General features: G+C 41.2%; 1 protein-coding gene across 1 annotated transcript in view; it reads left to right on the top strand.

Annotated features, from left to right (window-relative positions):
• Positions 1-17,841, top strand: part of ENPP1 (ectonucleotide pyrophosphatase/phosphodiesterase 1) — a 60,602-nt gene that overhangs the window by 36,619 nt on the left and 6,142 nt on the right. Inside the window, exons 14-21 of the mRNA XM_077352781.1 lie at positions 2,008-2,039; positions 2,955-3,082; positions 5,499-5,568; positions 7,105-7,192; positions 8,090-8,265; positions 10,130-10,175; positions 10,278-10,432; positions 12,543-12,678. Of these exons, the coding sequence (XP_077208896.1) occupies positions 2,008-2,039; positions 2,955-3,082; positions 5,499-5,568; positions 7,105-7,192; positions 8,090-8,265; positions 10,130-10,175; positions 10,278-10,432; positions 12,543-12,678 (831 nt within the window). The remainder of the gene's footprint in view (positions 1-2,007; positions 2,040-2,954; positions 3,083-5,498; positions 5,569-7,104; positions 7,193-8,089; positions 8,266-10,129; positions 10,176-10,277; positions 10,433-12,542; positions 12,679-17,841) is intronic.

Raw genomic sequence — 17,841 nt, 5'->3', positions numbered from 1 at the left:
TTATTGCAATTTATGCTAAAGAAGATTTAAACATTGAAACGGGATTGATAATGTTGCTGTGAAACACACAGAAGATTGCTCTAAGCGGTTTGAATGTAGATGCTGCTGCCATTCTTGTAACTTTTGTATTAATTGTATTAATTGTATTATGTTTTATTGTGCTTTTATTGTTTTAGAGCCACAGTTTGTCCACCCCTGACCTAGAGCTGCCCTGTTTTTCTATTAGAAGTATTGTGACACCACAGCTGGCAGCAATTTTTTAATCCCCCTGCCCTACTCAGAACAGTGGCAGCAGGCAATAGGGGCAGCCCTGGCCAGAACAAAGTTCAAATGGATTTGGAAACAGAAACATTTATTTATTTCGATTTCTAATCCACCACCCCTGGCAAAGACGGCTTGTGGTGGCTTACAACAATTTAAAAACACAATATATAAATAATATAGCCAACATTAAAAACCTAAAAGAACTCATCAATAGTATAAAATACATCCACCACCAGATTAACGTTCTTCTCTGGCCAAGGAGGACTTTAAATCTGGAAGTTTCCTCATATCGAGGAGGGGCCCAAGACGATACTATGTCACTATCTTGACCTCAGCCAAATGCCTGGCAAAAGAGCTCCATTTTACAGGCTCTGGGTCAACTCTGTCAGGGGCCTGAGATCCTCTGGGAGCTCATTCCACTAAGGGGGCCCAGGCCGAAAAGGCCCTTGTCATGGTCAAGGCCAGGCAGAATTCCTGAAGAACAGGGATTACCATAAGAGTGATTATGGTTTCTGAGGAATTGAATATGGATATTAGTATTAAGAAGGATTTGTCTGAATTGTTGGATTGTAGTTTAAATATGCAGTGCTTCCTTCATTCTGAAATAATGCTTTCTTTCACTGAATATGTTAGAAAATGGTTTACTTCTGTTAGACAAAATGAAGGAAATGAACTGGGGAGAGCATTCAGCTGACAACAATCCTTACTTTGGCAGGGGTGAGGCAGGAATACTCTCAAGGTTATTGTAGTCCACATAGGCGAATGGCTGCTAATAATTTCTATAAAAATATAGAGCAGGTGCAACTTTTTACTAATTACGCTATGTAAATATGTGAACATTGCCTTGATTATCTAAATAACACCATGAATGGGAATTTCAGTTATATTTGAGCCTTTCACGATTATTTCATTGATCAAAGACAGTTGCTGCATGTTGTTATATCTATTGAAAAGCTTCCATTGTTTAAAAATTACTGACCAGTTAGAAATGGCTTGCAGTCCAAGAAGAAGGCTGAGGGAATTTTTCAGCCATGACAGCTTAGTGCCACTCGGTAGTGCTGTCTATTTTGGTCTAGTGCAGGGGTAGTCAAACTGTGGCCCTCCAGATGTCCATGGACTACAATTCCCATGAACTCCTGCCAGCGAAAGCAGTTTGACTACCCCTGGTCTAGTGTATCTCCATGGCCTATTATGCACGGCCGCTGAAACGGCGGCATGGAGAATGCTGAGGAGGAAGAAGCGAAGCAAACCGCTTATGCACAGGACGGAATGCAACGGCGGCAAAACCCAGAGTATCTGATTATGCACATGGCTACTCTGGAGCCGCTTCTGGTTGCGCCCTGGTCCTGGGAAGCTCCACTTTCTTCCGCATCTCGCTAACACTGCTTTTTCGGTGGCATACGTTGACTCTATGCCCGGTTGCAGCGTGCATAATTGGTGATTTTAGCCGCCGCCATTCCACCCCGACTGCGGACCTTCCACTCCGTGCATAATGGGCCCATTCTATGTTATACTATGGTGAATCCACGTGTTTTGGACAAAAGCAATATAAATGTTTTTTTTTTTAAATATTAAGTGATAGATTTACTACTGATATTGATAGGGGTGGCGAAAACGATGTCAATTTGATAAGAAAGATTAAGTATTATTCAGAATTTAAATAATCATTCCTCATTAGGAAGTCTTTTATTTTCATTTTCTTTTAACCTATAGGTAATTAATGATTTCATCTGACTCTTCCAGTTGATTATGAAGACATTGTCAGAAGGCTTACAGTAAGTATTTCCCCCCTTATATGACTCTTGATGACTTTTTCTTACATTTGTAACTTTTAGTCATTTGATTATAAATTGTGCACTTGATTTAAAAAATTCTGTTCATTAATTGGGCAATTAAAAAAAACCACCTCGGAGTTGTTTTCAATGTAATTACTTACAGGGGTTTTGGATATATTCTTCAAAGTGGCATTTTCCCTTCTTTCATACATGGGAGGGAATGCCTCTTATGAGGTTGCAGTATGCATTTTCACATGTGCAAAGCATCCGCTATCCAACACAAGGAACATATGCAAATATTTGCAAATGAGATCCCTCATATACTTTATCACCTACTTTCTGACAGCTGTAGTTACTTTATTTCTCCACATGGTGTGATACCATAAGTCTGGAGAATTAGTTGTTCCCAATTGAATGACATCCTCTTTCCCAGCTGAATGGTGTTTGGTTGAGAAATCTTGATGCTGTCACGCCCACCCATATAAATGTGATGTTCAAGAGCCATGACACCATCACAGGAAGGCTGCTGTCATGATATAGTTTGTATATATGTTGAGAAGGAGCAGCTTGTGTCAAAGAGGTATAGTAGTTAGTGTCAGGGTAGGAGCTGAGAGGCTCAGCTTCAAATCCTCACTCTGCCATGGAAGCTGGGGGGGGGGAGGGGGGATCCTGGCCCTGTCACACATTCTCTGTCTAACTGACTTCAAAGACAGAACAGAGGAGAGGAGAATGACGCAAACTGCTTTGAGTCTCCACTGCGAAAGGCAGGATAGAAATGAAGTACAATAAATAAATAAAGTTTTTGAGAGAGGCATTTGAACAGGCTTGATGTACTAGAAAATTTATAGATGGGAACACTTATGATGCATAAGTGTAATATTAGAAATAACATGAATGTTAATGTCAACATTTCAGTGCTTAGCCCCAGATCAGCATTTCAAAGCATACATGAAACACCTACTCCCCAAGCGATTTCACTATGCCAAGAGTGACCGCATTGAACCAGTGAATTTTTATATGGATGAACAGTGGCAGCTTGCTCGGTAAGTTGCTAGTTTTTCTTTAGTCACTATAAAATTTAGCTTTTTGTGGATCCCATGCAATGTACCTAAACATGGATACAGTATTTCCTTGTTGAACCATCGCAGTAAAAGGGATGGTCACATTTAATTCTTTTAAGTAGGTATAAAAGACATACGGTCAGCATCTATTCTACAATAGTTTCAGATCCATCCATCGTTCCTTGATTCCTTCCTTCTGAATGGTGCCTAATTTCCAAAAGCTAATGAGATGCTGCTTCATGCATTTTCTCACACAGACATCCTCACTGCAGATTTCCTTATATGTATAGATCGGTCTATACACATACATGCACACACAAAACCATGCTACTATTTATGCTTTTCACATGATAATATAATCTATTGCTGTCCATATAAACTTCTTTGAAATTGGTATGGATTAAAGCCTTTTATCATATGATTTAGATTCAGATTTATTAATTCAGTCAAAAACCAGCACACACAGTACATTTGATTATATGATTATGAACATACGTCAAATGAAAATGGATACATTGATGGTAGAGTATAAAAATACGGCAACAGTGAAATTACCCATTTTGTTTAAGTAAAGCTTTTTGTTTTCTAAATGCTAATAAGCAAAATTTTGCAACTGCATTTGAAATCACCTTTAACCTATTATCTAAAAGGAATTTTAACAGGTGCTTCTCTGCATATTTCACCTAGTTATCCAGGGGCTTAAAGTGGGAAAGGGCCCTGGCCTGAATAACTTAGATTACTTGATCTTGTCACCTCATGGAAGCTAAGCATAGTCGGCCCTTGTTAGTATTTGGATGTAAAACAACCAAGGAAATCTGCGGTTGCTGCACAAAGCAAAGCAATGGCAAACTACTTTTACAAGTTTTTTTGCCTTGAAAACCCTGTGCCAGCCTTTCTCAACATTTTTACTGTTGAGAAACCCCTGAACATTCTTCAGGCTTTGAGGAACCCTGAAAGTGGCATGATCATGCAGAATATGGTGGGGAAGCACAGCTGTGTACACGCCTACCTGGGCCCCCTCCCCTTCCCACCCACTCGAGGCCCATTGGCCATTTTGGGAGCAGGGGGCAGATCGACATGTCTGTATATGGTCGTATCATCCAATAAATGTTTAACAATTTTTAAAATTAAAATTAATTAATTCCTACCCATTTGGGAAACCCTTCCAGGGCCATCAAGGAATTCCAGAGTTTCACAAAACCCTGGTTGAGAAAGCTTGCCCTATGCGGTTACCATGTCAACTGAGTTTTGATGGCAATTTCCACCACCACTTTGTAACATCATACTTATCCTCTTATTGAGCATTACATTATTTACTTCCGGCCTGGGTCTGACATTTACAGTACTGTCATTTGCAGAGTTACCGCAGTCTAGGTTTGTTTATTTCAATGGGATTTGATTGAACCCTGCCTAGGATTGCACTGTTGACCTTACTGTTAGTATTCAAGTGCAGATGCTGTAGAATATCAGTACTGTGCAATGTGAAAACTAGACTGAGAAATCGTGGTGGTACTATGTCGGAAGGTTGTACGCATGGTATTTTCTCATGAACTGTGGAGGAGATGGCAAGGGCTTTATGTGAAGACTTAAGGGAGACACAAGATTCCTCCAGAATTAAATCTCTCTCTCTGAAAGAGCAAATTTATCTTCCTAGGAAGTGGTTATATAGTGTCTCTATGCCCAATGAAAACAAGTACCTTGTATTCATGCAGCTTTCATACCTAAAATGTATGCTTCCAAGTAGCTTACAATATAAACAATATAAATAAAACAACATGAAGACAACTAAGAGGAGGGTGAGGGAAGTAAAGGTAATGTGGACAGATGCAATTAATTTGAAAATACTTGGAAATGTGGTTTGAAAGAAAATAAGTGACAATATGTACATGATGAGGGAGAGAATTTTACTCAGCAAGAGGCATCTGGTACAGTGATGCTCAATAGCTAGAGTTATTGGGCAGCTCAGTGTCGCAAAGGTGGGGAAACAAATGTTACTGTCAGGAATATTATAAAAATAAAAATGTCTCTATTTCATCAGTTATGTATCTGCTGAAGTGGGTTTCTCGCGACTCATGAAAGCTCATATTGAAATGAATGTTTTTAGTCTTGAAAGTGCCACTGGACTACTAAAAAATTGGTTATGCTTTTGCAAGGAATATTAAAAGAAATGAAGCAAAAAAGAGAAAATCTTAAAGAGCTTTAATGCTAAGGGTAAGAAGGTTATTGCTGGGTATGGATGAAAATAGGAGGCCCGTGAAGACAGATTTGTTATTTGTTAAAAGTGGAATTTTAGGCAGAGGTGGAAAGGACTGAGGTGTGTCAAGAAAATAGGGTTGCTGTACTTACAGTTTTTCAAGACAGGCATTGTCAGTGATGTGTGTATGGCTCTGTTTTCCAGAACACCATCTGAACTCAAGTATTGCACAGGTGGATTTCACGGGTCAGACAATGCATTTTCAAATATGCAGGTAAGTTTCAAAACATACTCATTCTTATTTTAAAATTGGTCAGTTCTATGCTTCCAACAGACAATCCAAGAAGAAAGGAGATCTTTCCAAGTCCAGACTTAAGCATCTGTAATTCGGACTGAACAAATGTATGGGTTACAATACTATTTGAGAGCATGATCCTCACAAGAGGAGTGATTAAATATCTTTCCTGGACAAAAATGTGTGCTGTATATTTCTGCTGTTGCTGAGAAGCGCTAAACACAAATGTTGTTTATAGCAGAAAGTTAATTGTTGCTGAAGACTGACCTTTTTTTAAAAAAAAAAGATGAAAAACATTTAGAAGAGAAGAAAACAAAATCATTTTCTTGGAATTGCATTTGCCAGTGTTTATCTTGATGCAGCTGTAGTCTGAATGTCTGAAAAGAAAAAAGTAAATTGTAAGATTTAAACCATGATTGTAATGTCATTCCTAGTAAAAACATATATAATGTTTTTCTTCTTCTGACATAACAAGGAAAATAAACAGACTTTAAACTGAAGATTTAACATGCCAGTTATGTTAGATCAAGTCTTGCTTTTATGCAGGAATCTCTATGCCATTTTGTGAAAATAAACTGATTTGAGACAGGAGAAAAAACACTTCAAAGCATGTGTGGCCACAACAGCGCCAAAGATTGAGCTACAGAACAATTTTGAGATGCATATGTGGATTAAAAGCTCGTATGTATCGCCAACATTCTGTAAACTTGCTGATCTAACCTTGCTGATGTTTCTACTCCCTCCACGCGAAGAATAGCTTCATTTTATGTTAGTATAGGCTACGTCCATACCATCAGTTATTACTATTTAACTAGTGGTGAAACCCATTTTAAACAGGCTGGGGGCCTTAGAGGCAGGCTAGAGTGGTGCGGCAGATGTGGAGTGTGCCCACTCATCCCTTCCTGGTTTCCACTGCCAGCGAAGAGGACAGTGAGAGTGGCAGGGATGGAGTGGAGCATGCCCACTGTTCCTCCTGCCCCTGGTCCCAGAGGGCAAGAGGGCCTCAAGAGTGGTGGGGCCAGCTCAGAGTACACCTCCTTGCCCTTTTCCAGCTTCTGCCATGGGTGAGTAGGCTGGCAAGAGTGGCAAGGTTAGGGTGACGCATGACCGCTTCACCTTCCCCACACTTTCTTGGAGGACAGGAGGCTGGGGAGAGTGGGTTGGCCTGCACAGAGCATGGCAGGAGGGCCTTCCCCAGCCCCTCAGAGGGCAAGAGGACAGGGAGTGCATTCGAGTGAAGCAGAGGGCAGATGGACAGGTGTCCAGAGCCCCATGGATTACCTTTTGTTGTAGGAGGACGAGAGTAGGGGAGAGGCTCTGATTGGCCCCCGGGGGAGGATTCTAATCCCATTGCTTCCCAGGTGAGGGCCACTCAGAGGTGCACTTTGTTGGAAGGACCCAACACTTTTTATGTAGTGTGATAGTTATAAATGCATGTTGTAAATATGTCTGCATTCCCCTCATATACACTATACAGAGTTATCTGTAAAACAGAGTTATCTTTTCCTCCCCTAGGCTCTGTTTATTGGCTTTGGACCTGGATTCAAGTTTCAAACCAAAGTTGATCCTTTTGAAAATATTGAAATCTACAATATCATGTGTGGTATGATGAAACAGCCCTCCTTATTGTATTTGACATATTTGTGTTCATGCTTATATAATTTCCAATCCTGTCAGTGATGTACTGATAGCCTTCCTAAATTTTACACCATCTCCTCTCACCTCTTTCCTATTTCCTCTCCTTTGAAGTGATGCTGAGGAACAGATGAGAGGGAGGTTGTGGCAGGTTGCTTCTACAGGATGAACAAGGGGTGGAGGCAGGCCAGTGTGGGTGTGCAATCCTTAGAAGATTCCAACGTGCCTATATACCGTGCTCATGTTACACTCACAGGAAAATTGCACTATAGGAGTCAGTTTTAAAACATCAAATGGGTTGGATCTTACCTCTCCCTCTTTGAGTCATTTCTGATACTGGTAAATTGATTCCCAGTGCTGAGGGACTTGTGTGTACTAATAGCAGCATTGACTTTGTGGCTGCAGTGAGGAGAATGATATAAATGAAATTGTTCTTTTCTATTCTGTGAAGAGAGCGCTTCTGAAACAAGAAGCAAAAAGGTTAATCTCATTGCCTTTCCTCTCCCTACTGTAGCCATCCAACTAGGGCAGCTCTTACTATCTAGAACCAGTGAGCAGAACAAGAAAAAGTGTGTGTAGGAGGGAAGCAATTGGTGCAGGGGGAAAAGTACTTTATTTGACTCAATGACCCCAACACGTTTCCCCTATGTGCTGTCAGGGAGATCTGTATAGTATCATTGCCAGAAAGTAGCAGCTAAGCTTCTGAAATCAAGTAAAATATTTTTAGTACAGTGATTCCCTCAGCCCTGGAATAAACTTTCCCAGGGTTTGAAATGGTTCTAGGGGAGGGGGGAAGGTGATTAAAATCTCAGCCCACTGGTGGTTTGTGGGGGCCGAACCATTAATTATATGCCAATTGTTACAGATCTTCTTGACTTGACACCAGCTCCTAATAATGGTACTCATGGAAGCCTGAATCACCTTTTAAAGAAGCCCACTTATGTCCCAAGTTATCCTAAGGAAGAAAGTTACCCTTCTTCATGCCCTGCCATAAGGCGGAGAACTTCTGTAGGTGATCTTAGCTGCTCATGTGATTTGTCGGTATGTACACACACTGACAGAAATGTTAGCTGCTTGCATGTATTCCAGACTGAACTGATATACTTTTTCAAACTGTGAGATCATTGTCAACATTACTTCAGATTCATTCAATGTCAGTGAAAGGTTCCCATTCACCTGGAATGAGAATAATGGATCATCATTACTGCATGTACTGCAAATCTGGCTACGTCACTTATTCTGTCTATTGATAAATGGCAAATGCACTTATCAAGTAACAGGTCATTTTAAGCAGTTATTTGCTAAACTCTAGCAATGGTTCATGCTGAGACAAAAAGAAATCCTGGAACTTGTTTCTCTCTGACAACTTAAGCCAAGCTTTCTTGTAGCTTCAAAGTGCCAGATAAGATGAAAGACAATGCATGCTGCAATTAGGCTTGCCAGTTTCAGGGCCCCACAAGACCACAAGAATCTGGGAGGGTACATTCCATCTGGTTAGTACCTGAGCTAATGGCTGGAACTTATGAAGCTGCAGAGTGTTTGGCCTAACTGGTAAACTCACCTGATTGGCTGTCACCTGTAATTTGTTATACATTGAATTAATCAGCTAGAATCCGGCCAACCTGGGTTGTTGAGCACGTGGGAAAGATCTTTCATTCTCGTTTAATTCTGGGTTTGGATTATATCTGTCTTTGGAGCATTTTGTGTCTGTGTGAGTCATAGTGACTGGAACCCTTGTCTTAGCTTTTGAAACCATATTGGACTCAGTCGATGGATAGCATCTGGATCTTGAACCAATGGATGTAAATGCATTTACCCTATATTTATAGGTCCATTGTTGAATTCATGTGTTCTTTAAAATAGTGAAATATGCAAGTTACATTACAAAATATTCAATGAATATGAATAAAACATAAGTAAAAGGGGCAAACTGCACCTGGCATATCTCAAACACACTAGGAAAGGTGCCAGGTAAATCTCAGTAGGGAGAGTGTTTCTCAGTAGAGCCCCTACCACAAAGAATGGCTTTCTGCCCAGGAGCCATCTCTTTTCCTTCAGAAGACAGTGGCATCTAGAGAAGAGCCCCTTACGAAGACCTGAATTGATAGATTTATATAAGAACAACTGATCCTGACAATGTGGTGTAGTGGTTAAGAGCAGCAGACTCTAATCCGGAGAACCGGTTTTGATTCCCCACTTTTCTACATGCAGCTGGCTGGGTAACCTTGAGCTAGTCACAGTTCTCATAGGTCTGTTCTCTCAGTGCTCTCTCAGCCCTACCTACATCACAGGATGCCTGTTGTGGGAATACAAAGGGAAAGGTGTTTGTAAGCCACTTTGGGTAAGCCACTTTGGGAATGAAAGGCAGGGTATCTTCTTCAACACATCAGATGTTGAATGATTAGAATCTTATAAATTAATGCTAACACTTTTAATAGTGCATGGAAACAATAAAGTCTTCTTAAAATTGTGGAAGTGTGTTCCTTAGAGTATGTCCCATCTTATAGCAGTCAAGCCTGTAGTTAATCATACATAAATAATAATAGGAAGATCATGACTGTCTATGAGCTGCTGACACATTGGCTTAACCTTACGATGCTTTGGGTTCTGCTTGAGCATCAGCCTTAAGGGTAGTTATCTGAATATACCCATGTTTAGTCCCATGTAAAACTAGAGATGTTTGGCTATTTTGGAGTGCATGGACTATTTAACAACAATTGACAAGCTGTCATCCAGCCCATTACTAACTCCAAGAACCTGTTCAGAACATTCACTAATCATCCTGATTCAGATGTAAAGAAGAAATGCAGTGCAGCAATGCCTGTAAAATGCTGATATTACACAGATGGATTCACAACTCTTGTTGTTAACAAAATCATTCATTCTCACCTTTTTTTTTTCCTAGGGCTTACCACAGAGTCAACCACAGATAAATTTAACTGCTTTACAACGTAAGCATTTAAACTGCTTTGGGGAAAAAACAAGCAGAAAACCTCATCAGAAAAACAGACTGTATTTTAGTGGTATAATTCTTTTTCTTTCTCCCACTGTAGAAAAGAAGGTAGAACAATACAATTTGCCATTTGGGAGGCCCAGAGTGCTACAAAAGGATCATAACTATTGCCTTCTTCACAATAACCACTACATAAATGGATATAGCAAGGATATCAAGATGCCTCTATGGAGTGCATATACTATTAACAAGCATGTGAGTATGTCAGTACTTAAGGGCATGATATACTCTTAATGTTATTGGAATGACAGAATATGCTTCTTGAAGCCTTTGAGCATTTGGGGGGAAGCATTTGTCACGGAACTTGGTCAGTCTAATGGCATGCTTTCTCTAAACTGGTTTTGGTCTTGGCGAGTTAAAAGCTGAATAGTATCATTTTGGTACTCTGAGCTGGAGTTCCAATCATACATGTGGTATTCGAAGGAGTATTTTGGGCTGATGAAAAGTGGAAGACTGAATGGAAGTGCTAGGAATATATCTTGCTACAAGAATAGGGGAATAACCTTCATAGGGGGAGGCTGTCGGAAACATTAAAGGCAAGGATAGAAAAGGTTGAAAAGTGATCTAAATATTTGACTAGCTGTTTCTCCAGCTAATTACTTCATGTCTTTAAATGGATTATTTATTTATTTCTATACCGTTGCTCTCGGTTGTCTCACTGTGGTTTACAATAAAATGATAAAAAGACAGTTACTCTCCTAAAAACATTCCTTAATACAATTAACAATTAACAAGATGGCAGTTGATAGGAATTCCAAAAAAACTCCACCGCCCCTTGTTCAGCACATGTGTCAAAAGCTCTTTCCATGGAAGCAAGGGCTTTGACCTGACACACACACATTGGGGATCCACCGGTAGTAACTCCGGAACCCCATATTGGCCTCAACCATGCATCTGCTGGAAGAGCTCCATCTCACAGGCCCTCTGGAAACCTGACAATTCTGACAGGTTAATACAGCTATAAGAGCCTCCTGTGGTGCAGAGTGGTAAGGCAAGCAGGAGCTGAAATAGTTCTGGACTCTGGGGTTTTGAAGCTATGACATTACATACTAAGTCACTTAGACAGTTTCTCTGGTGTGGAAACATGTTGTTAAATGTTGAGAACTAGAAAATGAACAGGGTCTTCAGAAGTCAGCTGTTCATTTGTAATAGTTGAGGATTAGTTTACATAAGCAAAAATTAATTATCAAATTATTTATTGGTTACCACTCTCTAAAAGATCCCTAAGATGACTGTCAATGTTAAAAAGACTTAAAGATCAAATAGACTTCCAGGACTTTTCAGCATGAGGGGGTAGAGGGACTCCTCATTAAATTTGCAGATGACACCAAATTTGAAGGAGTAGCAAACACTCCAGAAAATAGAGATAGAGTTGAATGAGATCTGAACACGCTGGTAAAGTGGGCAAATGAGAACAAAAGGCAACTCAATAAGAAGTAAAGAGTTGTACATCTGGGTTACAAAAAGGAGAAGCTTGCACTGGATGGGAGATACACTTCTGGGTAGCAGTGTGTGTGAACGTGATCTTGGGGTACTTGTGGACTGTAAGCTAAATATGAGCAGTCAGTGTGATGCAGCAGTAAAGAGGGCAAATGCAGTCTTGGGCTGTTATCAACAGGGCATCACATCAAAATCACAAGATGTCATAGTTTCACTGTATATTGCATTGGTCAGACCCCACCTGAAGTACTGTGTGCAGTTCTGGAGGCCTCACTTCAAAAATCAGGGTTCAGAGGAGAGCGATGAGAATGATCCGGGGCCTGGGGACCAAGCCCTATAAGGAAAGGCTGAGAAATTTGGGACAGTTCAGCCTGGAGAAGAGAAGGTGGAGAGGGGACATGATTATTTAAGTATTTTAATGGTTGTCACTTAGAGGAGGGCAGGGAAAGGTTCCTGTTGGCAGCATAGAATAGGACCCACAGTAATGGGTTTAAACTGTGTGTAGAACAATATCGGCTAGATATCAGGGATAAAAATGTTCGCAGAGTAGTTCAGCAGTACAATTGACTGCCTAAGGAGGTGGTGAGCTCCCCCTCACTGGCAGTCTTCAAGCAGCAGCTGCACAGATAATTATCCTGGATGCTTTAGGCTGATCGTGCAGGGGGCTGAATTAGATGGCCTGTGTGGCCCCTTCCAACTCTATGATTCTATTCTATTCATGTTCATATTTTCATAAAATATTAGCCCAATACAAGTGTTCTACAAGAATAATGTTGGAGGGCACCTTTAGAATCTGTATATCACATATTTCAATGATGTGTACATTATTCTTGTGCAATTACTGATAACCACTTTTGTTACCTAGGCCAATTGGAATGCCTCTATAGAAGTCATCTCCAGCTGCCTCCACAATGATAATCGAATTCCTTTAAATCTTGGCCAGAGTTGTTCATCTTACAAAGGCCATCCACAGCTAAATTATGGATTTCTTTTCCCACCAAGTAATTCAATTTCTTTTGTATTTAAAAACAAAATTATTTATGAGTAGGTTTTGCTAACATAGTGTTTGTATTCATTTGCAAAGGTTGTGCAGGCTTTCAGAATGCATGAATAAGTGTGCTTTACATAATCATTAATTGTGGGAGATATACAAGTGACTAGGGAATACCTGGTTCATATTTAGAAAAACATCATTGATCCCTTCCCCAACAAACCCCTTTAACGAGGGTTAACAAGGGAAGAGGTCCCAAAACAAAGTCTAAGACAAAGTGAAGAGGCCACGGGGATAGAAGGAAATGGAGTTGAGAAGAAAAAAAAAAGGAGAGTACTGTTATTGGAGACTCCCTGCTAAGAGGAATGGATTGCCATGTGGCTGGGCCCAACCCCCTAACCCGAGAGGTGTGTTGCTTGCTAGGGGCAAAAATTAAAGACATTTCAGAACGGCTGCCCAAACTCCTCAAATCTACGGATCGCTACCCATTTGTGATGGTCCATGTGGGAACGAATGACATGTCCATGAATACCATCGCTCCTATTAAAAAAGACTATCAAGATCTGGGGAGGAAGCTCAAGCAAATGGGGGCACAAGTGGTATTCTTTCCAATCTTGCCTGTCAAGGGAAGAGGAATGCGTCGGGAGAGGAAGATAATGGAGGTGAATCAGTGGCTGCGTAGTTGGTGCCGGCAGGAGAGATTTGGTTTCTGGGACCATGGGATAGGCTTTCTTGAGGAAGGCCTACTAGCACCTGATGGACTGCACTTATCGAAGCTGGGGAAGAATGTGTTTGGCAGGAACCTGGGGAGATTCATCAGGAGAGCTTTAAACTGAAGCCACAAGGGGAAGGAGATGATCAACATAGGGAGTGTAAGGAAGGAGACAGACTAGGGGCCACCCAACCAGCAAAGCCAGCTCATAGGGAACCAAAAGTCAAAGGATTCAGATGTTTTTATATTAACGCCCGAAGCATGGGCAATAAGAAGGAAGAGCTGGAACTTCTCATGCTGATGGAAAGGTATGATCTAGTAGGCATCACAGAAACTTGGTGGAATGATTCTCATGACTGGAATGTAATGGTGGATGGATATGAACTGTTCAGAAAAAACAGAATAGATCGAAGAGCTGGAGGAGTGGCACTGTATGTGAGGAAAGGGCTTACCTGTCAGGAAATTCTAGTGAAGGAGAGCATATCTACAGTGGAAAGCAACTGGGTGAAAATAAGCGAGGGGAAAACAGTGTGCTGGTTGGTGTCTGCTACCAACTGCCTGACCAACGAGAGGATGTGGATGCTGCACTTTGTGAGCAGCTTGAGAAAATATCCAAGCGGCAGGACCTTGTCAACATGGGTAACTTCAATTTCCCAGATGTGTGCTGGGAAACAAACTCTGCGAAGCGTCCTCAGTCGTGCAACATTCTTGCCTGCCTGCCTGACAATTTCATTTATCAAATGGTAGATGAACCCACAAGAGGTTCAGCAATACTGGACTTAATACTGACCAACAGGCAAGAGTTGGTGGATGAGGTGAAGGAGGTGGGGACCCTAGGGGGAAGTGACCATGTCCTCATAGAATTCCTTTTGAGATGGAGAGCCAAGGAAGCTTGTAGCCAGACATGGATGTTGGATTTTCGTAGGGCAAACTTCAATAAACTCAGAGACATGATGAGTGTCATACCATGGACGAGAATGCTGGAAGGGAAGGGAGCACGTGAAGGGTGGGTGCTACTCAAACAAGAGCTATTGCATGCTCAATCAATGACTATCCCAGAAAGAAGAAAACACTGCAGGAGCTCTAAGAAGCCTATTTGGATGAACAGAGAACTTCAAGAGGAACTAAGAAAGAAAAGGAAAATGTTCAGGAAATGGAGGGAAGGACAGAGCTCTAAAGAAGAGTACCTACAGGTTACTAGGCACTGTAGATCAAGCATCAGAAAGGCCAAAGCTGAGAGTGAGCTAAGATTGGCCAGGGAAGCCCATTGTAACAAGAAAAGATTTTTCAGTTATGTGAGGAGCAAACAAAGTAAAGGAGGCAATAGGCCCACTGTTGGGTGCGGATGGACAAACTCTAACGGAAGATGCAGAGAAAGCAGAAAGGCTTAGTGCCTATTTTACATCTGTTTTTCCCCACAGGTCAAAGGGTTTAGGCACATCTAGAGATGGCAGTAGCCAAGAGATAGTGACTGGGTGGCAGGTTAACATGGATAGAGAGGTTGTCGAGAGGCATTTAGCTGCACTGGATGAGTTAAAATCCCCTGGTCCAGATGAAATGCACCCGAGAGTGCTCAAAGAACTTTCCAGAGAACTTGCACAACCCTTGTCCATCATCTTCGGGACCTCTTTAAGGACTGGAGATGTCCCGGAGGACTGAAAGAGATCAAACGTTATTCCGATCTTCAAAAAGGGAGGAAGGAAGACCCGGGAAACTACAGACCAGTGAGTCTGACCTTTGTTGTGGGGAAGATAATGGAGCAGATATTAAAGGGAGCGATCTGCAAACATCTGGAGAACAATTTGGTGATCCAAGGAAGTCAGCATGGATTTGTCTCCAACAGGTCCTGTCAGACCAACCTGGTTTCCAAGTAACAAGTAGATCGTGGAAATTCGGTTGATGTCATTTACTTGGATTTTAGTAAAGCTTTTGATAAGCTTCCCCATGATGTTCTGATGGATAAATTGAAGGACTGCAATCTGGATTTTCAGATAGTTAGGTGGATAGGGAATTGGTTAGAGAACCGCACTCAAAGAGTTGTTGTCAATAGTGTTTCATCAGATGGGAGAGAGGTGAGTAGTGGGATACCTCAGGGCTTGGTGCTTGGCCCGGTACTTTTTAACATAGTTATTAATGATCTAGATGAGGGGGTGGAGGGACTACTCATCAAGTTTGCAGATGACACCAAATTGGGAGGACTGGCAAATACTCCAGAAGATCGAGACAGAGTTCAACGAGATCTGAACACAATGGAAAAATGGGCAAATGAGAACAAGATGCAATTTAATAAAGATAAGTGTAAAGTTCTGCATCTGGGTCAGAAAAATGAAAAGCATGCCTACTGGCTGGGGGATACGCTTCTAGGTAACACTGTGTGTGAACGAGACCTTGGGGTACTTGTGGATTGTAAACTAAACATGAGCAGGTAGTATGATGCAGCGGTAAAAAAGGTTAATGCCATTTTGGGCTGTATCAACAGGGGCATCACATCAAAATCACAAGATGTCATATTCCCATTGTATACGGCACTGATCAGACCACACCTGGAGTACTGTGTGCAGTTCTGGAGGCCTCACTTCAAGAAGGACGTAGATAAAATTGAAAGGGTACAGAGGAGAGTGACAAAGATGATCTGGGGCCAAGGGACCAAGCCGTATGAAGATAGGTTGAGGGATTGGGAATGTTCAGCCTGGAGAAATGGAGGTTGAGAGGGGACATGATAGCCCTCTTTAAGTATTTGAAAGGTTGTCACTTGGAGGAGGGCAGGATGCTGTTTCTGTTGGTTGCAGAGGAGAGGACACGCAGTAATGGGTTTAAACTACAAGTACAACAATATAGGCTAGATTTCAGGAAAAAAATTTTCACAGTTAGAGTAGTTCAGCAGTGGAATAGGCTGCCTAAGGAGGTGGTGGGCTCCCCCTCACTGGCAGTCTTTAAGCAAAGGTTGGATACACACTTTTCTTGGATGCCTTAGGATGCTTAGGGCTGATCCTGCGTTGAGTAGGGGGTTGGACTAGATGGCCTGTCTGGCCCCTTCCAACTCTATTATTCTGTGATTCTATGATTCTATGAAAATAGAATAACAGAGTCTTGTGGCATCTTAATGAGTAACAAATTTATTGTGGCATACCTTTTCATCAGTTCTTGTCACTTCACTAGATACAGTATATAAAAATTATGAAATTATAAATGGCAGGTAATTAAACATAGTGAATCACAATCAGTGCTGGAGTTTAAATTGTAAAATGCATGAACCAAGGTGTCATATGTGATTGTTGCATGTAAAAAGAGCAGTGCAGAAATGTTTCCCTGCCTGTTATGGGGAAACCTAGTCGTTCATATGTGCTTATGCCATTCATACTAAATGGTGCCATCCATGTGTTTTGAAATTTGAAATCATGACACTTTTTGTACTGAATTTCTATACGCACAAAGGATTCGATGGTATTCCTGTTGTATATATGGAGATGTCATCAACACTAAAGTGCACAGAAAGCCCTTGCACACATGTGCTCATGGGATTTGCAAACCAGCATCTAGTAAATTCCCACTGAAGTCATATTTCATTCTTTAGAACTATACATTAGGAATGTAAGACACACTGCCGTCAATGGAACTTTCTTTTAGATAAGAAGCTATAGACCAGTTGAATTAATTGTGCTAAACTCCTTGAATTAAACCACTAATTTTGATTGCTTAAATTTGATTGGGATTAAAGTCAGTGGTTTGAGTTCAAAGAGCTGCATTTGAAGTGATGAATATTGAGTGTTGGACTGCTAGGAGCTCAAACCTCAAAACTACAGTGGCTTGCAAGCACATTAATTCTTTTCCAAAAAATTATTAACTCACAAAAATATTAATATATCTGGGCCCATATCCTAATGGATATTGAGTGGTGGGACTTGTGGTATGGGTATGTAATATCCAGAAATGTTAGCAGAGTGGTTTAATTAAACTAATGTGCATAGCATGATGTTGCTGGCTACTGAGTACATGTAAGCCAAAAACAACAGACTTTGATTGCGCTATTAAACCAATATAACAACTCTTAATGAAAGAACACCATTCTAGATAGGAAAGGTAAGAAGATAGTCCCTAATCTAGCTAGTTAGATGGGGAGAGATACAGAAGACATCTCTCCACCCACCATGCTGCAGGCTGGCAAGATTGAAGAAGAAGCAGAAAACAGGAAGTTGTCCCTAAGGGACCCAGTCTAACCTTAAAGGGACAGTTTCAGAGAGCTTAGAAAGGTGAGTGGTCAGTTTTCCTTTTTATCACAATGACTCTATGGTAATGAATCTTCTCCTGAGGCAAAAGGCATCGCATAGGGCACAACTTCCAACTAGAGCCAGTTTGGTGTAGTGGTTAGGAGTGCAGACTTCTAATCTGGTGAGCCAGGTTCGATTCTGCGCTTCCCCACATGCAGCCACCTGGGTGACCTTGGGCTCGCCACGGCACTGA

This window comes from Paroedura picta, chromosome 1 (genome assembly GCF_049243985.1).
Source record: "Paroedura picta isolate Pp20150507F chromosome 1, Ppicta_v3.0, whole genome shotgun sequence".
NCBI classification, from domain to species: domain Eukaryota; kingdom Metazoa; phylum Chordata; class Lepidosauria; order Squamata; family Gekkonidae; genus Paroedura; species Paroedura picta.
This window is presented reverse-complemented; position numbering and strand designations above follow the sequence as displayed.